The 21649-nt window shown below is 47.2% G+C and overlaps 1 protein-coding gene across 1 annotated transcript; it reads left to right on the forward strand.

Moving 5' to 3' along the window:
- The first annotated feature begins 1260 nt into the window (after positions 1–1260).
- On the forward strand, positions 1261–17716 carry CEP85 (centrosomal protein 85). Its single transcript, XM_065421754.1, has 14 exons — positions 1261–1320; positions 3763–3835; positions 5160–5312; positions 8317–9014; positions 10589–10722; positions 11563–11680; positions 12093–12278; positions 13718–13870; positions 14126–14280; positions 14922–15042; positions 15552–15602; positions 15693–15800; positions 16769–16994; positions 17553–17716. Exons 2-14 carry the CDS (start codon positions 3781–3783, stop codon positions 17714–17716), a joined length of 2322 nt encoding a protein of 773 aa, XP_065277826.1. The 5' UTR covers positions 1261–1320; positions 3763–3780.
- The last annotated feature ends 3933 nt before the right edge of the window (positions 17717–21649 follow it).

Raw genomic sequence — 21649 nt, forward strand, 5'->3', positions numbered from 1 at the left:
TTTAAAATCTGGTGCTTAGCACTAAGGGTAAAGCGGGCTATAGAAGTGCATCCGCCTGTCAGGGGTGGTCTAGGTTGGCTTAGTCCTGCCCCACTGCAGGAGGCTGGACTTGATGACCTCTAAAGGTCCCTTGCAGCCCTACATTTCTATGATAAATTTTGTTAGCTATGAAACTGCTCCAGTCCTTAGTGCTCTGGAACAGAAGCATGTTCCAGTGGCTATTCATCTCATGCCAGTCGCCTAGCTTGCAGTAATGGGGTTATTAATGAGGTTACAGTTTCTTTCTCAGGATCACATATTATTGGTATTGGTTATTTGTACTGGGTAGTGCCCAGAGGCCCTAATCAGGTTCCAGTCCAGTGTATCTCTCCAGTGCATTTGTAGAGATATAGGCCTGGTCTACACTAAAATGTGAGATCGACCCAGCTACGTCGCTCAGCGGTGTGCAAAGTCCACACCCCTGAGCGCTGTAGTTAAGCTGACCAGAGCCATGGGGTAGCAGAAGAATTCTCCCATTGGCCCAGGTACCGCCTCTCTGGGGGGCAGCCGGGAGACCCCCTCCTGTCGATGTGGGTGGTGGTCACGCAGCGGCACCGCTGTAGCATTTCAAGGGGAGCTAAGCCCTGGGTTGCGCGGCATTGAGCAATACCAGGTGACTCTGAGTTCTTTGGGGGACCAACCCCTGCATTGGGCTATGCGGACCGGGCAGTGCAGATGTTTTACGGCGGGGGGGCGGGGCAGGAGAGCAGGGAACAGCTGTTGAGGAGCCTCCAACACTGGGTGCAAAACCTGCAGCTGTGCCTGCAACTGAGCGTGGCCCCCAGGGCTAGGGGGCGGGGCCTGGGCGAGCCCAGGCAATGCCACGTGGGGCTGCAAGGGGGGGGCTACTGAAGGGGAGGGGCAGAGGCTGGGGGTGGGACCTAGGGTTTGAGAGGAGAAGGGTCAGGGGCGGGCTAGGGGTAGGCGAGGGTTGGGAAGGGGGCGGGGCAATGGTGCGGCAGCCCTAGGCTCCGCCTCCTTTCCTTACGGGTCGCTGTGGCAGACATTTCTCCCTGATGCGCTGCCGTTATTCAGAGCTCCCAGCGGGAAGGCGGAGCTCATGTATCTTGGGCGGGGAGCGGATCCTGCGGGCCAATGGCGAGGGGGTGGGAGGGCACGAGGCGGAGCCGACGCTGCGGATAGGCTCGGCGCGGCGTGGGGGCGTGGTTAGCTAGCCTGGTGCCCCCGCCCTCCGGCACGGCTGTAACGGTCGCCGACTCCGTGCGCGTCCGCGCCGCGAGACAGTGAGGCGGGGGGAGCTCGAGAGCCGAGCGGAGCCAGGTGAGGGGGCGGGTAAACTCCCTCTGTCCCGTCCCCCCGGTAACTGCCATCCCCCGGGTAACCCCCCTGGCCTCCCGCGGGGCCCCCTCCCCCCGCCCGCCGGGCCTCCCCCTGGAGGCGCAGCCCGACGCGGGACCCCCCGCCTAGCTCCGACCCTCCCCAGTCCCGCTACGCCCCTGCCCCTAGATATACCCCCGGGGGCTGGAGCCCCGATCCCTGCCGCTCTCCCCGGGGATTAACCCCCCCCATTGCCCCACTCCACCGGCTAGACCCCCCCCCATTGCCCCACTCCACTGGCTAGACCCCCCCATTGCCCCCCGACCCGTCCCACCCCCCCCCCCACGCGCGCACAGGCCCCAGGCTCCCCAGCCACCCCTGCGCCTTAGGTCAGCTAATACCCCTGCCTTCATCCTAGGGCACCCCCCAACCCTGCCCCTCAGCTCCCCCCGTCCACTTCCGGCACGAAGTGCTGCCATCCTGTCCCAGCTCTGCCCCTCTCTCGTGTGGGCCGGGCTCTGGGGCCCTGGGGTGAATCTGCTCAGCCCGATTCCTGCCCGCCCAGATGAATAACTGTGGCTGGAGCTCTGGGCTGGTAGCTTAAGGCTGGGGGTTTAAAGCAGTAGCCGGGCTGCCCCAGCGGGGGGTGGGGACAAGACATTTTGAGGGATTTTAAGGTTATTTCCATCACTTCATCTCTCCTGCACTCTTTAGCATGACGCACGACCTGGGCTGGTCTACTCTGGATAGTTGCTGCTGTGCCTGACGGCTGCTAGAGACGGGTCTAATGTCAGTCGGCTGCATGTCTTTCTGTTGGAACCGGGCTGTAGTTAATAACCAAAAACCATAGTCCAAACACATCATTGGGGCCCTACCAAATTCATGACCATGAAAAAAACGTGTCAGAGGTGAAATCAGACTTTCTCTGTGAAATTGGAGGGGAGGGGCAGGGCTGGGGTGCCCCAGCTGGGGCTCCTACCATGTCTCCAGCTACTAATCCTCTCCGGGCTGGGGAGGGGTTGGACTTACTCTTCCTCTGCACAGCCACTTCTGGGTACCTGGCCTGGGTAGCAGCCCCAGGGCTTCCTGCAGCTGCAAGAGATTGCCAGAGGTGGAGATAGGTCTGATCTTCCTGTGCTGCTAGGAGTGCCCTGCAGCTGGGGGAGATTCCCTGAGGGGGGTCTGATCACCCACCCCCCTCCCAGAGCAGCTGTGCAGGGGAAAAGCAAGTCCTGTCCCTCCCCAGCACGGCCCAACTCACAGCTAGGAGCCACCAGCTGGGGTGTTCCCAGCAGCACAGAGGAGATCAGATCCACCTCCATCTCTGGGAGCTGGCTGCAGGAAGCTCTGGGGCTGCTGACAGCGCAGAAGTGAGGGTAGCAATCCCATGACACCTCCCCTCACACTCAACAGATTTGCGACCCCTCCATGACCCCCTTTCGGGTCGGGATCCTCATGGTTGCAACACTGAAATATCAGTTGAAAACATCTGAAAAGATGAAATTGACTAATTTTCAAATACTATGACTGTGAAATTGACCAGAATGGACCTTGAATTTGGTAGAGCCATACACATAATCCATTAACCTGAGTTAACCACCAAGTTTTGTTTCTCTTTGCTCAGAATGGAACTCCACTTCTTCCCATATCTCATTGCATTCCCTACTGTCTCACCATGTGACTGGTGCCAAATCATTAGCTCTGTTTTCAAAATAGAAATATTTTCCATGAGGACTTTGGATGACAAAATTTACTTAAAGTGGGGCCTGCAAGGACTGGATAATAGGGAGTTATTATTTCACAGGGTTGAAGGAAATGAGAGCTTGAATTTGATAATGAAGAAGTTTGCAAGTGCTAGATATTATAGTCATACTCTGGGCAGGAGATTCATGTGTTTGAGATGATTTCATATACAATAAAGTCAACCAACACTCTGGATAGAGCAATGATCATAGCTGATGGTGTAACATCACTTATGACTGACTGACCAGGTTTCTGGGTGTAGCTGCATAAAGTAATCTTCAGAGGGCAGAAATAAACTGGCCAAGTGCTGAGGTTTGTAAAAGGAAATTTTGAATAATTATAGATATAGAACGAATACCTAGATACTATGGTGGCTGATGCCCTATAAATAACCAAGATAGTATAACGTGGCCAGGTTTTATGCTGAGCACTTTAAGAGTGTTACAAACCAGAACATTTTCCATTTCTGAAAAGTGTGTTAATCCAGACTAATTGCACTTCTTGAAGTGTTAACTGCTGTTCTATAGTGGAAAAGTAGTGGAAAGGAGGTGCTAAGTAAATGTGAAACATGGTATTAAAGATAAATGTTTTCTTTAGCGAAGAGTAGCTGTAGTATTTATGTCAGTGTAGGATTTGTATACTTGCTTGGCCAGTGGCAAAAATGGATTGGATTATGTTGATTCTATTTCTTTAATTTTATAGTTGACTGAAATAGCTGTGATGGCCACCCTTGAGAAATGCCCAGACCTGAGGTTCCAGCAGACGAGTCCAACAGGTTTGAATTATGAATTGTTTTCCTTAAAAGTCATACTCCTGTCATATCCTGGTAGGAGATCCTTATGAAACCCAGGAGGTGGCTTATTTACCAAAAGCTTTTTATTAAAAATAAAATCTTAAAACAATTATTTGATCTGTTAATATCCTGTGCCTGCAAAACAATTGCATGACTGTCCAGGGACAGATCGTCACTTACACATACACCAACCTCTCTTAAAATCCAGCAAAGGGGGAGTTCATAACATGATAATATTGCAATGCATCTTTACCATCACCAGTATTATCTCTGTACTTCTGTATGCAAACACTCACTCTGCCGCTTCTTCAGTTTCGGAGCACATGCATAGTGATACCAGCGAGATATGCATTGCATTCTTATCTTCCATAGTGGTCTCCTTTCCTCTCTTGCTGACTTGGGGTACGTCTATACTTACCTCCGGGTTTGGCGGTAAGCAATCGATCTTCTGGGATCGATTTATCGCGTCTTGTCTAGACGCGATAAATTGATCCCAGAAGTGCTCGCCGTCGACACCGGTACTCCTGCTCCACGAGAGGAGTACGCGGAGTTGACGGGGGAGCCTGCCTGCTGCGTGTGGACCCGCGGTAAGTACCTTGTAGTTCGAACTAAGATATTTCGACTTCAGCTACGTTATTCACGTAGCTGAAGTTGCGTATCTTAGTTCGAACGGGGGGGTTAGTGTGGACCAGCCCTTGGTTTAGGTCCTTTGTGCCTGTTGCTAGAAGATTTGCCATAAGGAAAGAGATTTCACAAGCAGCGATATTTCAGAGGAATCAAACAAAGAACAATTCATATCCACCCAGTAAGGAAATGTGTGAATACAGCTTAATGCTGATTCTTAAGCAATTGACTTGCTAATCATTCTGGAGAGATCCACTTCTTTTTTTTTAATGAATTTAAATTAAACTGGAAAAACGATTTTGTAACCAAAAGTTCAAACTCCATTTGATAAATTAAATTGGCTTCTTGGTCTCCTTGGTAAAATTAATTTCTAATATTTCCTCCGTTCACCCCAGCAGGGGCAAGGATAAGGATGGGTTTAACAAGTCTCTTCCATTTGCCGTCTCCTATAAATAAATCTGAAACTTTATTTCTTTGAAATCAGCTGCGAAGTCATCTTGTTCATTTATTACCTTTCAGTCTCCTTCACTGGCAAGTATCTCTGAGCAGGTGGAACAGGCTGGGGATACTTTCCCCTCCGTGTAGGTTCTAAAGGTTGATCTTTGGGGAACACTCTCTCGGTGTAATACTGATAGGTAGTACTCTGAATTATATATATGCCCACAGTGTGACTCTTTACCAGACTCTAATACAGGTCAAAAGAGCTGTTCTTTGGAGACCGACTGGAAAACCCCAACTCTGTCTGTGAAGTTCCAGAGTCGCTTTGGTCACTGTTCAAGTATGGCTGACAGTGGGGATACAGCAATCGGGACCTCCTGCTCAGACAGCACAGAGGGTGAGTCTGAATGTCTGATCCTTACAGTAAAAGTGCAGAATTTTTTCTAGTTCTTCTTACGACATAAACCAAGCGTCAAGAACCTCCCGATACAGAAACAGCCCTAGCGTATGAAATGGAGGGGAAGATGACATAGTCTGTAGTGAGAATATTGTACACTTTCACACTTAGCCGTTAGTTTTGTAATCTAAAATGTAAACAAATATATATTGGTTGAGAGATTCATTATCTTATCTAAAGCTTGAAAGGGGATTAGCCAAACTGCATTACAATTTCTAGCTTCAACGGTAGTTACAAGTTTGTCAATTAAAATGACTTTTGACAGAGGTAGATTAATAATCTTTAAGATGCGCAAGGATTCTGAGCACCTTGAGCTGTTGACCTTCAGCCTCTGCTTCATATTAATATACTTCCCAATAGAAAGCGTGTGAGGATCTCACTCTACACAATATGCCGGACAAAACTATTGCCTCAATATTCCTCTTTCCCTGTATTTTGTAAGAATTAGGGTCAGTTTATTAAAATGGATAGAGACTGGTATATTTGGGCTCTTGAGCTGCAAACAGAACAAGGGAATTTTTGTGTAATGGTTCTCAATGATATCTAGACTTGACCATTTTGATTGTGTAGTGAGATGCATTCTGCGAGGTCACTTTTCATATTGCATCCAGTCCTAACCAGGGGATTGTTAGCTTGGAGTTCTCCTTGCAGCACAAGGCTTCCCAAGAAGGCCATGACTTTAAGAGCATGGGGAACTGACATTGATATCAATGGGGCAATAATCATGTTTTTGCTTTTTAATGGGGGAGAGAAACTGATCCACTTCTTGTCCTTCTGTTGTTTGAATTCAGGCTTCTACACTTCCACAGCATCATGTTGGCTTTTTGAATTGTATGCAAGTAATGTACTCTACAGCAATATAGGAAACTGCACCTTCCCTCGTGCTAGATGAGACCAAACTCTTATGTATGTGTGGTCTGAGGCAGTAGTGAGGCTTGCGTAGGACAGTGGTTCTCAACCACAGGTACGCAGAGCTCTTCCAGGGGGTACATCAACACATCTAGATCTTCGCTAGTGCTTTTTATGTAGCTTGTTATAAAACTAGGCAAAGTCAGTACAAACTAAAATTTCATACAGGCAGAATGAGAAAGTAAGCAATTTTTCAGTAATAGTGTGCTGTGATACATTTGTGTATTTATGTCTGAGTTTGTAAGCAAGTAGTTTTTTAAGTGGAGGTGAAACTTGGGGTATGCAAGACAAATCAGACTCCTGGAATGGGTACAGGAGCCTGGAAAGGTTGAGAACCACTGGCGTAGGACACTGCTTGTTAACCTGAAGCTCCTTTCGGTCACAAATAAGGAGGGTTTACTTGTATTGCTCTTTAGAAGGAACACTTGTTCACTTTCCCATTCTTCTTCAGGTGTATGGTACCATTTGAAACTTGCCATATTTTCTAACACCACAAGATTCAAGATCAAGGTGTTCTTAAATAATTTTTTCAAAGTATTGTATGCCTGCACCTTGAGGTTCCCCATCTAGTCTTTCTCAGCACAAGAAAATTTCCAGTTGCACTCAAAGTGGGGGGGTGGTGTCAATAACACCACAAACATACAGCAAGACAATGTCCCTTCTCCAAAGAGCCCAGATTGAGCTTGCAATACTGATAGTTATTAGAATCATATTTTGACTTTTAAAATTAGCGTACTTGTTATAAGATGCCACTGACTGTGGTGATCATTCCCATGCTTCCAGGGACTGATTCATTCCCAGTGGAGTCCATTGCTAGTGGATAGAACTCAATAGCTCCTGACCATGATACTGCAATCTAAGCTTAGGAGACTTGAGAGAAGAAATCGGCACTGACTCTCCTCAGTCTGTTTGAAACGTGTATTCTTGTCTATTTGGAGGGCTGTTTCCTCTTTGAAGGAGTCCTAGGTGGAGCTGATATCTGTAGGGATTCCCCCCCCCCCCCCGTTTGTTAACATTGAGAGAAGACGTTCCTTCATATTAACATCTTTTATGTAGCTCGAGACATTTGACAGGGTCCTGCATAGTTCCTCATTCCAGTTACTTTAAAATTGTGACTTCATTCCTTCTCATAGCAACACTCTGATGTTAAAAACATATGGGAATGCGAGCTCACTGTCCCAAAGCTGGTCTGGAGAAATCGCACATCGGGATGGGCCTTATGCCAATGCATTGAGAAAACAGGCTAGCCTGAGGAAACATGAAATTGGTACCCAAATATATGGGGAAGAGGAAAAATCAACACATTGGGAAAGAAGGCTCTTCAGTGTTTGCCCAGTTGAGCTCCTGTTGTTGCTCTATTGAAACCTGAGAGTTACTAAGAATAACTTCAGACTTCCATGGAGGCAGGTTTGGTAGCTGCGTGAGATGACGGATCTGCAATTCGTCTCATTTCCTGTGACTGTGGGACAGGGCCATTACTTTTCGTTCTAGGAACGGCTGGTTTTGTTGCCATGTTCCAGGGGAGTTCTAAGGTCAAGGGCTCTGTGGTGTGTGCTCAGCAAGGCTTGCAGCTTATCATGGGCTTAGCAAAGGCTCCTAATGCTTTTGGTTACAGTGCAGAGTCGCTGTGCTGTGGGATGAGCAGAACGTAACCACGGTCTCAGTTTTCAGTTCTTGAGTAAGTTTCAGCCTTTTTACTCAATTTCAGGATTTATTTATAAGTGACTAGACAGAGAAGTTTATCGATAAGTTTTGATTAAAGAATTTTAACACCAAAATGTAATGGTCTAGGATGAATGATAGCAGTTGTTGCCCTTTTGCAGTTTACTTTGGCAGATAAATATCATGGGGCACCTGGAACTTTTAATAAAGGAAAAAACAGATGTGCAAGTGTGCCCTTGTCCTGCTACTGTGTATGGTCTCCCCCAGCCCCTCGACCGTAGGAAATGTTCCTAGTAGGATAAGAAAAGGTGGCAATTGTCTTGTAATTGAAAAGTGTTGCTTTAATTCTAACTCTCAGAAATTCTTTCCCTAGAATTTTGGAATTCCAGTAGCAGTTCCTCGTTTCAGCCCATCAAAACCCAAGTGACCATCCCCACAGCCCATGTCATGCCTTCTACGTTGGGTACGTCACCCTCCACGCTCTACTCAACAGGTGAGCCGAGCTCTTTGCAGAATGCCCCAGTTTCATCCAAACCAGCCGTACCAAGATCGTCCACTGAAAATGGAGGGCTGACAAGAAGTGGAGGTTTTACTGCTGTGAAATCCTCTCAAGTGGATCTCTTGCATCTCTACGGGACGTCTGGGGGAAATGGTTTTGAGCAGTCCTGGTTTCCTATTTCTGATCATCTGAGAGCGGAAGACACTCGAAAATTTGACACTCCTGCCATTGAGCCTACCCTTAATCAATCTGTTTTGCTGGATACGCTGCACGCTGACCCAGCCCACAAGTTCCAGGATCCAAGCTTGATTTCCACTTACAAAGTGCTGCCAGAGACTAAACCAGCAACAGGGGCCAGTGAAGCCTGTGAGCAACGAAATGGTACTTGGCCCACTGGGAGCAGACTGCCATTGGGATTTCAGCCCAATAACATCTTTTCGAAACCAATGGCGGCTCAGTCTCAGGTGTGGAGGCAGGAGCCTTGCACTTTGCATCCACATCAGAGGGCCTGTGAACTCAGTGCTTGGAGGCAGCAGCTGGACAACATACGGTTGCAAGTAGAACAGATGCAGGTAGAAAAAGATCCACTTTTTAAACAACAAAACCCTTTGAAATCGCTTTCTCCTTCCCTCTCCACCTCTCTCGGAGTTATATGTAATGTAATCACAATTCCTGACTAATGCAGTAAGGGGGCGGAATGTCTTGTGCTTCTATTACACATTTTTATACAAATTATCTCAAAACTATCTACATATACATGTCATTCCTCACATCACTGAAATGTGGCAACCATGTAACACGGGGGTGGGGAACCTTTTTTCTATCAGGGTCCACTGATCCACAGAAAAAATCAGTGGCGGGCCACACACAGCCCCGTGGGGGAATACAGAGGCTCGGGGTTTTCCCCACCGCCAGTGGGCAAGCTAGCGCTCGAGGCTCCAGCCTGGAGAGGGGGAGGGCGCAGAGGCTTGGGGCTTCCCCTAGGCTCTGGGGTGGCGCCATAAATGGGTTCAGGGTGTGGGAGGGGGCTCTGGGCTGGGGCAGAGGGTTGGGGTGTGGGAGGAGGTGAGGGCTCTGGTGTGGGGCTGTGGGTGCAGGAGGGGGCTCCAGGCAGGGGCCAAGAGGTTTGGAGTGCGGGCTGGGGCAGGGGTTTGGGGTGCAGGTCAGGGTGCGGGGTCTGGGAGGAAGTTAGGGCGCAGGAGGGGGTTCTGACCTGGGGCAGGGGGTTCGGGGTGCAGACTCCGGCCGGGCGGCGCTTACCTGAGGCGGCTCCTGGTCGTTGGTGCAGTGGGGCTAAGGCAGGTTCCTTGCCCGCTGGGGCTAGGGATCTCTGCATGGTGCCTGCTGCCCTCAGGCGCCGCCCCTGCAGCTCCCAATGGCTGTGGTTCCTGGCCAATGGGAGCTGTGGAGCTGGCGCTGGCAGCAGCGTGCGGAGCTTCCCTGATTGCCCCGGCTCCCAGGGGCCACAGGGACATGCCGGGAGCTGCGCGAAGCCGACTGAACTTCTGGCAACCCAGCGAGCCAGCGCTTGCCGCTCCAGCCCTGCAGGGGGCACCGCGGTTCAAGGCTTCCGGCCTGCGGCGTGGAGACTTGCTGCCGGCTGGATGAAATGAAGCAGCGGGCCGGATCTGGCCTGCGTGCCGTAGGTTCCCCACCCCTGATGTAACGTAACACAGCAATGCTACACAGTAGTTTAAATCAGGTGGTGATTACCCTTTCCGATGGGAAGTGCAGGGGAAACATATGCAGATAGAAGGTGGTGGTTCTCAGTATTTCAACTAGCAGACTACCCTCGCTCCATATCTAGACTTGTGGAACAATTTTAAGTAGATTTTTATGAAAATATCAGGCTTTCACTGGAGGGGAGCCATTTGTTTAGTGAGCAGTTGGGGAGTAGCAATATTAGAAACTAATGGCTTCCAGTGACACAGCACAGTGGTCTAAAATTATTCAATAAACTCAGTGCCTGAGCTCAGCCAAAATGACTTGTTCCCGGAGCCCAGACACAGGCTGAAATAGCGCCGTACTAGATGAACTTTCTGCGTGCTCGCATGCCAGATGAGCACACAGCGTACAAAATAGCCCCAGCAATGCTGCAGTTACCTTCTGTGAAACCTAAGCCTCTCCTTCCTACTCTCTCTTTCAGTTACAAAATGGAGCGGCTTGCCACCAGCCTTCAATGTATGCTACTTCACTGCACTCCACTGATCCAGCCCAATGGGTCAGTATCCTGAACACCAGTGAGAATCTACTTAAGGAAAAAGAGATCCTCATTGACAGGTAGGAGGTATTTCAAGAGAGAGCAATAAAGAAAAAAAAAGAAATGTGTTATCCTGTGGGTTTTTATTGACCCTAACAAATAACATTTGAAGAAATGCCCTTGTCTTCCATGAGATTTCAGAGCGATTCCCATGGAAGCGAATAGTGAGGAAGTGAGACAGGTGATTCCTTAGCAGCAGTGGCTAACTTAGAGGATCTGCAAAGGATTTTTAAAAATTGCGTTTGTGCGTTTTTCCTGCTTTGTGACAGAGAAGGAAGAGCTGAAAGCTTTTAAAATGTGTTCTGCTGTTTGTTTACATGAGAAACATTTGGAATGCCAAGTCTGCTCTTCCTAGTTTTGCTGGAGGACCTCTTTGGGATCTCAGGGATGTTTATTTGGGGCTGGTGAGTCTTTAACAAATCTCTCCTTTCTCCAGAGTAGTTATTGACTATTGATGTCAGGTGTTAACACACATGAAGTTTTAAACATTTGGACTAAAAATCCCTACCCAGGTCATTTGCTCAGCTTGACTCTTCTGACATATGCAATTTCACCAGTAAATTCTCCAGTCACCGTAGAAACTTGCAGGGCAGACAAGACTTGAATTTTTAACGTGAAAAACAAGCATGTGTTTGACAAAAACGCTTTCAAGTCTTTAAAAATTGCTATTCCTTTGCAGGCTATTTTTAAGCTATGTAGTTGTTTTTTGTCATGATGGAGGGCCCTGAGTGAGGAGCTGTGTGTTTTTGACTGTACTGGGTTTACATAGCTGGCAGAGTGCCTTGTCCTATCGGCTAGGGCAACAACTATGGGGTATGTTTGAGAAGGGTGTATTGTCTGATCTGATTTTTTTTTTGCAGGCAGAGGCAGCACATCTCCCAGTTGGAGCAGAAAGTGCGTGAGAGTGAGCTGCAGGTTCACAGTGCTCTTCTTAGCTGTGCTGCCCCCTATGGAGATATTTGCATGTTGAGAATGCAGGTAAGTAGGAACAGCAAGAAGTCAGTTGACAATAGCATGCACTAAACCCACTTGCTGCAGTGTGCTTGTTTTAGCAGGTTATTTCTGCACAGGAGGGGTGGGCAAGGTAAAAGTCCATTCCAGGTGTGTCTGCTGATGCCAATTCATCTGGGCCATCTGGGTTTTTCTGTGGTCTTGACATTTAGAGCCTTTGATTTCTGAACAAACTGCAGTGGTCCTGCTACTAATGCCGGTGGCTAACAGCACCAGTGTGCAAGCTGATTTTGCAGGTGCATCAAAGGTGCTGTAAAGGGTGGATAATACATCAGAGTTGTAACTGCTGTTCTGGAGAATAGGGTCTGTTATGTTTAACAGGTGGGTTTAGTGGACAATGGGAACCCTTACGCTGGTTGCTGGGTGTCTTTGTTGGCAGGAGCTGCAGCGGGAGAACTCGTTCCTGCGAGCACAGTTTACTGAGAAGACTGAATCCCTCAGTAAGGAAAAGATTGAACTGGAGAAGAAGCTGGCTGCTTCAGAGGTGGATGCGAAACTGATTCGGGAGACACTGAAGGAGACCGTGCAGAAACATGTAGAAGAATTGAAGAAACAAGAAGAGAGGGTATGACTGTTGGTGCTCTGGAACTGCGTCAATGCCTTTTTTTTTTCCCCCTCAAGAGGTGGGGGGGGAGTTGGCCCAGTGACTGGCATTGGCCCAAGGAGCCATTCCTGGCACCACTACCTGTTGTGTGGAGCCATTTAGCCTGCCTTCTTCTCTTGCAGCCCCCGAGCAAAGAGAAACCTCAGCCACTATCAGGCTGTAGTTGGGAGCAACTTGCTTTCAAAAAGAAGCAAAGAAAAACATCTGGAGTGGCCTTTCTTTTGCCCCTTAATTTTCTTCAGTGTGTATCACTGTAACATCAGTGACTTGTCTAGACCTACTCTTAATTATAATTAGCAAATCAATATAATTAAGGCTTCATTGTGAAGGAGAATTTAAGGGTTAGTACAAGAAATAGGTTGGACTCCCTCTTTTGACATAAAAGTTCTTCCCCTGCTCGAGGTGAAGTCTGACTTGTGGATCCACGTTTGTGTCACATGAATCACACTCTGCACTTAAACACGCTGAAACGATCTATTCAATGAGGAAAGATTCTTGGCTTAATTAATAAAATGTTGTGTTTTGAGGCTAAACCGTTACTTATTTTTCTTGTGCATTCTGGAATATAAATGTCACCCCCTGAGTAGAACTGCCTGTTCCATTCTTGCCTTGTATTAGTAAGAGTGCTCCATTTGGAGGCACTCTTCTCTTGTTCTTCTCAGCCCTATTCGTCCTTGTTCCCTGTAAATGCAGTGATCCTATTTTTACAGTTCTAAAAACAAATGCTACATAAATCTGCAGTTTGTGGGGAGTGGGTTTAGGCGAGCCCAATAGTTTTCCTAAAGTGGGAAACTCTCCTACGTTGCCGCGTTAGAGGTTTGTTCAGTCAAAGTGGCATTTTCTCAAGTTTCTCTGATTATTTGAAGAGAGCTCAGAGGACAGGAGCACCCACACATTGCGACACTCAGAACCTTATTTGCAACTTGCTAAGAGTCTGAGGGCTGTGTTAAATTTGTGTATTTAATGACCTCATATTGCTTGGCTTTAATTATTTTTATATTTCAGAATTTTAACTGTATTTTTAATTGTGTGCAGCATCTTATAAGTGTGTGTGTGTGTGTGTGTGTGTGGCACTTGATAACTTTTAAATTCCAAGCGTATTTGCTCATCCTTTCTTTGAGTACAGAAACTGCTCCTTGCTTGGGTTCACCAGCAATAAAAACCTGCAATTACAGAGGGTGGCTTAGGAGCTCATGTGCTGACCCGATAACTAGCATATAACTTCCAATGGATGAAGTTCACTTTCAGATAACAGTGAAAAGAAAAACTGCTGAGATGCGGCAATTTGTTATCTTGGTGATGGGTGCTGCATAAATGCTTAGATAGATAAGCTGGAGAGAGAGACACGCACGGAAATTATAACATAAGCAAATCAAACCTTCAAATGTCTCTTCATGCAGGTAAAGGGAAGAGACAAACATATTAACAGTCTGAAAAAGAAATGCCAAAAGGAGTCTGAGCAAAACCGGGAGAGACAGCAGAGAATTGAGACCCTGGAGCGCTACCTGGCTGATCTGCCAACATTGGAGGATCATCAGAAACAGAATCAGCAGGTAAAATGACATCCTCTGTATAGTGCTGAGTTTGAGGCATTAGCCTGGATGCCACAATTTACTGCTGCCAATAATCCATACACTAGGCTAGTAGAATTGCAATCTGTCCTTCTGAAAGAGAAATGTTCTGAGCTATGGCCTGTAAATTGCCACAGTGATAGTAGAAATCCCTGTCAACTACTAGGGTAGCCCTAATGTGGCACATGGCAAAGGATCTCTAGACTTGTTAGTGCTGAGCAATGTTTTCTGTTCCAGTTAAAGGAATCGGAACTGAAGAGTTCTGCTCTGCAGGAAACCGTGACGGCGCTGAAAAGAGAGCTTGGAGATGTCCGGGCTGCCTGCAGAGAGCAGGAGATGCAGCTAGAAACACAAAAACGCAAAGAACTGGAGTTGCTTTCCACTGTTCACAGGTAAAGCCCCAAAGATGAAGGCGAGCCTGACTTCTGCCTAGTAGCGAAGGCCAGTAGCTCTAGAATCCTGAGCACGGAGAACAGAGAAGTGGAATACACTAGAGCGCATCTTTCTACTGCAGCGTAGTTATGAACTGGGCTTGTATTGAGTCTCTGGATATTGTGCTCGAATGTAAATTCTAGATAAAATTGAATGACCATAACTTGTGGCTGTTCCAAAATGGAGGTATGGCTCAGGGAAACGCATGAAGCCTTTCTGCTCCAGGTCCGTTGGTTCATATTCATCATAGGCTACTGAAGCTATGTGAAAGCAGCATGTGGCCTCGGACCAGTTCCCATTGGATATGTGTCTATATCACACATGCTACAATTGAGCATCCCATTGTGACAGCCTCAGCCAAGAGGGCAATGGTTGACTGGGTCACGGGGGCTGATTGCCCCCCTCTAGTCCTTAGAAGTAAATCGCCTCAAGTCACATGGAGGAACATTGAAAGGGCAGTGGAAAAAGCTTTTCCCGTCTGTATCTGTTCTGTGGCAGAGGATGTCAGTTTCTCCTATTGTCTCTTTAAAAGAGAACCACTGCCACGTTATGTTGAAATTTCTTATATTTGCCGGTTCATTTGATGAGCTGTTTATCTCAGCTTGCAGGACAGAGTGCAGCAGTGTGTGAAGAGTGCAGGCAGAGGGTCACCTGTCCAGGAGGTGGAGAAACAGAAATCAGAAAATGATTCTCTGCAGAAAGACTGTGATTGTCTCAGGAAGGTAACTCTGAATATACAACTTGGACATGGGTGAGACTACCCCACACTAACTCAGATTTCTCTCCTTCCTTGGACTGTTCCACATCAGGCATTAAAACAGGGGTTCAAGTTTAACATTCAAACTCTTATGTACTTATACAAGTGCTATGCGCTAGTAGTTCTCAGCATGCCACGCCTGGAGGGGTCTGATAGCCATTCTTGGTGTGAATACTCTACAATTCCGTAGTAGTCTCTTAAACATCAAAGTGACGAGAAACTGAAGAATCCAGAAAAGGAAGCAGGTGGGGAGAGGGAACCCCAAGAATGCGGCCTCTCCAGTCTCAGTACATAATTGCTAGTCCTACTAGCACCTTCCACTAGGGAATCTCAAAGCACTTTACAAACCAGGCTGTAATTTAAAGTGATTAAAAACGGATTTGTAGCTATTCGATCAAAGGAAGAATCCCAAGTGGTATTACGGAGTACGTTTGGGCATGTTCGGCTCTGAGATGCATCTGCTTTTGATTTCAGATTGTGGACAAACAGCAGAAGAAGATGGAGCAGTTGTCTTCACGAATAAAGGTGAGAGGTGTGAATGCTGAAGGTCTGGGAACTCTGGAGCATCGATGATAAGATATGTTGAACTAACTTCTCTCCCTGGGTCTGCTGCAGAGCCTGGAAGAACAGGTGTCTCAGGAAGAGGGGACAAGTCAGGCTCTGAAGGAGGAGGCGACGCGAAGAGAAAACTCACTGCAGCAGCTACGCACTGCCGTGAAAGAGGTCAGAATTGGAGTTTGTGTATGAACACAGTAGCTGAATGAACAGTGAACTGTCTTGTAGCGGGGGACTTAACGTGCAGTTGCTGGTTCCTCCTTCACTGCATCTTGTCAGTCTGCTAACTGCCCTGACAGTGCTCTAGAAAGGGGGTCCCTTGTCTCTATTTTAGAACCATGATTTCTCTTTTTCATCCATCTCGCCACCCAGTTGTTGCTTTTGTAATGCCTGAGATCTGGCTGTGCCTGGCTCCCATGCAGCAGCTTGTCTCCCTAACTCCCAACTTAGTGTGGATTGTGATTGTAGTTACTGACGTGGCCACCAGGGTGCAGTAAAGAAGTCTTATTCACCACAGCTATATACCAGAGCTTCATAAGCCCTGAGTGAAAGATTCTTGGTTGAATTCCATCTGATGTCTTAAAGTGACCCAAGTACTGAGTGTGTCTCCTGAGGGAGAATTCACCCTGCATCAAGTTGGGCAAAGAGAAGGGGGAAAGAGCACAGGCATCCCTTGGAAGCCACTGCATTATTACCCAGACTGAGGGTGCCAGGGAGCTAGTGGGATAAGGCGCTTCCTGTCCTGTTGATTTTATATTCTTCCCTTTTGAGAGAAGCAGGCTCCTATTTTAAAAAAAAAAAACTAGTGTTGTGGTGGTCAGGCCCAAAATTTGACCTTTAAACTGTTCTAGCTGGGTTTGAATCCAGAGGACATTCTTAATATAAACCCACTCTTCTGGTCACCACCACCACCAAGTATCCACACTGCTAAAAGTATATACCCCTGCTGGCAAGACACAAAGTTCCAATCCTGTGAAAAGAAAACATCCTGATTCAGAGAACAGTGTCTGTACAGTTCCCAAACATATACATGCAACCAAAGTCTGTAACGCCTGCTCCACGCTGAGGGGCCAATAGAATCAGACGGCCTATCTGACATAGTTAGGACTTGGCTAACGTGACTTTTGTTTGTTCAGCTTTCAGTGCAGAACCAGGATCTGATTGAGAAGAATTTGACCCTACAGGAGCACCTCCAGCAGGTAGAGTTGAACCAACCGCTTCCTGTCGGGACAGCACATCTCGCCCATGAGTTACACAGTGAACTGGCCAGCTGTCTACAGGATTTGCAGTCTGTCTACAGCATTGTGACTCAAAGAGCACAAGGCAAGGATCCCAACCTTTCCCTGCTCCTGGGCATTCACTGTAAGTACACAAGGGACTCTCAGTGTGTGTGTGTGGGGGGGGCTTTGGTTCATGCACTGGGTGGAATAGAATAATTTGTTTATATCAGTGGTCCCTAAACTTTTTTCAGGGTCGCGTTCCCCGTCTCCACCCGAGCTGGGGCAGGAGGCTGGGCTGGGTGATGCTCTCTTCCCCCCCACCCCGTGGGGGCTGGCCCAGGCCGAGCCCGCCCACACACACCCCCGCCGCCCAAATATTCCTCCATGCCCCCCCTGGGGGAGGGGGCGCCCCACAGTTTGGGGACGTCTGGTTTATACTGTAGATAAAACGTTCTCCTCCTGGGTTTCAGAACACTGAAAAGTCTTAAAAGCCAGCCTGCCTTTCTCTGTGCTCTGTCGTTCTGTTCAGACCTCTGATTCACAGACTTTAAAGATTTGAATTCCCTGTATGGATCTGCTGGGTGTTAACTAATGCCATGTACTGTGGATAATTTGTCTGGTGTAAAGTGATGTATTCACTAATGCATGACTCCTGTTCAGAACTGTGTGTCTGATGTGATTTCATTCTCTAACTATACAGCTGTGCAATCTTCAGTTAAGGAGAAGGATGACTTGCTGAACCCAGACGTGCTTGCAAAGAAACTGATGGAGGCGAAACAGCTTCACAAAGAGATCGAGGACTTACGGACTGCAATATCTGACAGATATGCACAGGATATGGGGGACAACTGCATCACGCAGTGATGGATAAGCTCTCCCCAGGATAGCATAGGAACAACTGGAAATGAACACTTGAAAACCTGAGGAGATTAGAGCCCATGTAGTGGAAAAAACTATCAAGCACCTTACCATCTCCATGCTTTAGGTACAAGATGCTGGTGCTTATCCACAAGAGGAAATCAGGGATTCTGATGCCAAGGTCATTTAGTTGCTGATTGGCTAACTGGAACGATTTAGGATCTTTGCTGTTCATCAGACTTTGCAGCAACTTTGATCCGTTGGATTTGGTGCAGTCTCCGATTCGATCTGGTGGGTGAGTTACTAGTTATCTTCCAAGTATGTCAAATACTGAACATGGAAACACAAGGATTCAAACTGACCTGAAAAGGAAGCGGATGCCATGGCCTCTGTCCTTTCTGGTAAATAAACAATCCAAGCAGATTCCTTCTGAATATTCTGGCCTTACTGATTGCACAAAAGTGTTCAGAAGAAGTCTGTGGAGTTCATAGACAAGCTGCTACGCCAGTAGCACTGTTCAATTGTCCCTAGAAGTACAGTGTTACAGGCTTATCTGCAACAACCATGTATATGGTTCTGCCCCGGATCAATAGTGTGTGGTCATTCGGGTAACCAGGTCTGCATTGCTCAGGTATAGGCCACTGACGTCTTTCAGTAGCCAACAGGCTGGAAAAAAGGTGATGCTAAAACTGGGTTCTGAAAATGCTAGTCTTGATGAGGCCTTAGGATTTTATCCCTTTAACGATGCTCTGAATGTGGAGAGCAGCAAGTGGACTGCTACTGAAGTGCCTTAATCTTCTAGAGAAATTTCCCGCCTACTTAACTTCATCCCTAATGCATCTTCTGGGGGGTGTGGGGGAACTGGTCTTTCTCCTAGCTGCCTTTATAGCCATAAACCAATCCTGCAGCAGCCTTGGGCATACACACTCTGCCCGGAAGGACAGCTCACTGCAAGCAGCAGAGAGCCTTCGCAAGCCTGCAGCAGTGTTCTTGCACAAACGCTTGCTGCCTCCCTGTAGCTGTTCAGTGGGAGAAATGACAATCATTGCATGGGGTATCCTCAATGTGCTGCTGTCTGGGATGTGAACAGGGTTTTCCCAGAAGTCCTGCAGGGTGGTGACTACAGTGCAGTCACAGGGATCCATTGCCGCTCACGTAGACACACCCGCTAGATTAAAGCTAGCTCAGGACCAGACGGGTGAAATTGCAGCAGGGTACGCTAGAGCCGCAAGTAATTACCCAGGATTCCGTGTGCGCATGTACAGCCTGCACTGCCGCAGCTTTACTGCTCCAGTTCCTGAACTAACTAGATTAAAGCTTGCTTGGTTTGATGTACGTGAGCTGAAACCGCACCCTGCGAGTGTAGTGATGTCAAAATAAGCAAATGAAAATTCTTTTCCATTCTTATATTTTGTCAGCTCTCAGCCTTAGGGGTGACTCTGAAGTACTAAACATCTGCTTAGTTGGAAAAGCACCAAGGGGCTAATGATGAAACCCGCTGGCTGGGTCAGAAGCTAAGAAGTCAATTCAGTCAGGCGAAAACCCTGCTGACGCATGTTAACATTTGGCTGTTGTAGGTTTGCATCCTTCTTTTGGGGCTGATCCCCAGTTCTGTGAAGACGCTGTTCCTGGTGCTCTTTTGTCAGACTTCATTGACCAATGAAATCTGGCCAGCACAATGTTTGTTCTGGAAACCACCTGGCTAATATGCTACTCATGACTAAGATCAAAAAGTATCTGATGGGTGGCTTGTTAGCTGGTATATTCCCTGCTGTGTAGCTACGCTATCCTTCCTGGAGCATTTGGTAGTGTAACATGGATCATTGCTTATAATCAGGGCATCTCTCCACAGGTGTTGCCTCCAGCCAGCTCCCTTGCTGAGTTACTTAGATAGTGGGCCAAGATAATTCCTTGAAGTCAGTTGCCCAGACTATTGAGAAATATGGGCACGACAGGGCCAGCAGCACCAAACATGAATGTTGCTGGGTAACTGGAAACCTTGGTGACCATGTTGTTTAACAGAGATGCTGTTAGCCTGCCAGGGAACCTGCATTTAGCACCTGACTTTTTAAAGCAGCCTCACCCACGTTTCCATTTATACCCACAAAACACATGCAGGGAGGAAGAGAGGAGATAGCTACCTGTCCCCAGCAGCACCCACAGAATGATTGGTACAAACCCAGAATCTAGGTCTTAAATACATAAGGGTTTCATTTCTTAAGCTGATACAGAGCAGGGCACTGCATTTCTGTCCTTGGGGAAAGAGGTGATAGGCTCCTACGTGTCATGGCACTCGGGTAGCATATTACTGTGCCTGCGAGAGAGAGAGAGCTTCATTTTAATCCTTTTGCAAAGGTTTGTATTTAAAAAAAAAAGTTCTTTGCATACCTTGTTATTAAAATAACTTTGGTTATAGCAGGTATCCACCAGCTTTGGTGGCTAGAGCACCCAAGACCCAGGTATCCAAAATAACCATGTACTGTGGTTAGTCTCATTGCTTACGCAGGACGTGTTTAAATAGTTGACTTGGGCCTGGTGTTTCCTTGTACAGTTAAGCACAGGTATATTTATATGAATATTTGTCTTACGCGGTTGTTTGTACTGAGTATTTTGATTATAAAATAAAGCTGCTTTGTTCCTGTTGTGCAGAGCAATTCAGTGTACGGCTTTGCTTCTCAAGGATGTGGCAGAGGGAGGTGGGATTTGATAGTATTTCATAACACTGCATTGTTCCTTATAACACTTGTGCTTTGTCAAACTGAAACCACTTCCTTCATGGCTATAAACTGCGACTTCGGAATCAAGTCCCATATTCCGCTTCATCAGTGTGTCACTAGAGTTGCTCTACTGAAATCAATGGGAGTTTCACTGCCATGCAATGATGAATCAAGCCCTAGGATTCTTCACTGCATAGAGTTACAAATTCAAGCTACTGTTTACAATAAAACCTTGGATGTAGGGCTATGAAGGAAACTCAGGGCAATGGAAAGCAGAACTGTCTCACCAGTAACCTAATATAACACATCCACATATGTTGCAGACGACTTTTTTTAGAAGTTCCTACTCTGTTTGTATAGGGAAGTACAAGCTGACCATGCTGTATTTAAGATCCAAATAGCAGCTCAAACTGGGCACAGAACTGTGCCTTCCTTTTAATCATGTGCCTCCAGGAGGGCAGAGTTTGATTGCAACTGCTAGTATTTTTCGTTAAAGTACTGCAGTGCTTACTACCTCCTTGTTAGTCTCTAAGGTGCCACAAGTACTCCTGTTCTTTTTGTGGATACAGACTAACACGGCTGCTACTCTGAAACCTACCTCCTTTCTGTGGCATTCTGAGCTAGATAATGGCGTGAGTGCTCAGATGTGTGTGTCAGTCGCTTTGCTGTAAGGTGACAGTTAGCAGGATGCCCACTGCCTTCATGTGGGGCGAGGCATGAGGCCAGAATGCTGTGCAACTTGAGTGATTACAACAGAAAGCTGAGGCTGGGTGCCTCTGCCTCCCACTGGCTAGGCTAAGCATTGTTGCTCTCAAGGATACTTTTCCTTGACAAGCATTGGGAATGGCGGATAGCAGAGGAGGTTATAGGGATTTGGGGAGGGTGGGCGCTAACTGAGTGAGTGATCTGTGCACAAGACACAAGTTGGTGCCTTATTCCAGGTTCCCTGTGGCTCCCAGTTCCCTAGTCGAAGGTTAAAATTACTTCAGAGTGAGATGAAATTTCAAAAAATGTAACACATGTTTCAATGGGATTACAAATTTAAATTCGTAACTACTTCATCAAGGAGCTGGGGTTTGACTGGCTGTATGTGACCAAATAAGTCTCAGATCACCCAGTGCCCCATCCGTGCAATGGCCAGACTCTGCTGAAAGAGCTAGGACATGCCACTTCCTGACCCGAAGCTTCCTTTTTGCGCACCCTACTGTCACACCTCTGACCG

This window comes from Emys orbicularis, chromosome 23 (assembly GCF_028017835.1).
Source record: "Emys orbicularis isolate rEmyOrb1 chromosome 23, rEmyOrb1.hap1, whole genome shotgun sequence".
NCBI lineage: Eukaryota > Metazoa > Chordata > Testudines > Emydidae > Emys > Emys orbicularis.

Bases quoted from the DNA above. Each gene is read 5' to 3' on its own strand.
- CEP85 (XM_065421754.1), top strand. From the start codon at position 3,781: ATGGCCACCCTTGAGAAATGCCCAGACCTGAGGTTCCAGCAGACGAGT. The intron at 12,279-13,717 runs GTATGACTGTTG...CTCTTCATGCAG, and splicing joins TGAAGAAACAAGAAGAGAGG to GTAAAGGGAAGAGACAAACA. The intron at 15,801-16,768 runs GTCAGAATTGGA...TTGTTTGTTCAG, and splicing joins TACGCACTGCCGTGAAAGAG to CTTTCAGTGCAGAACCAGGA.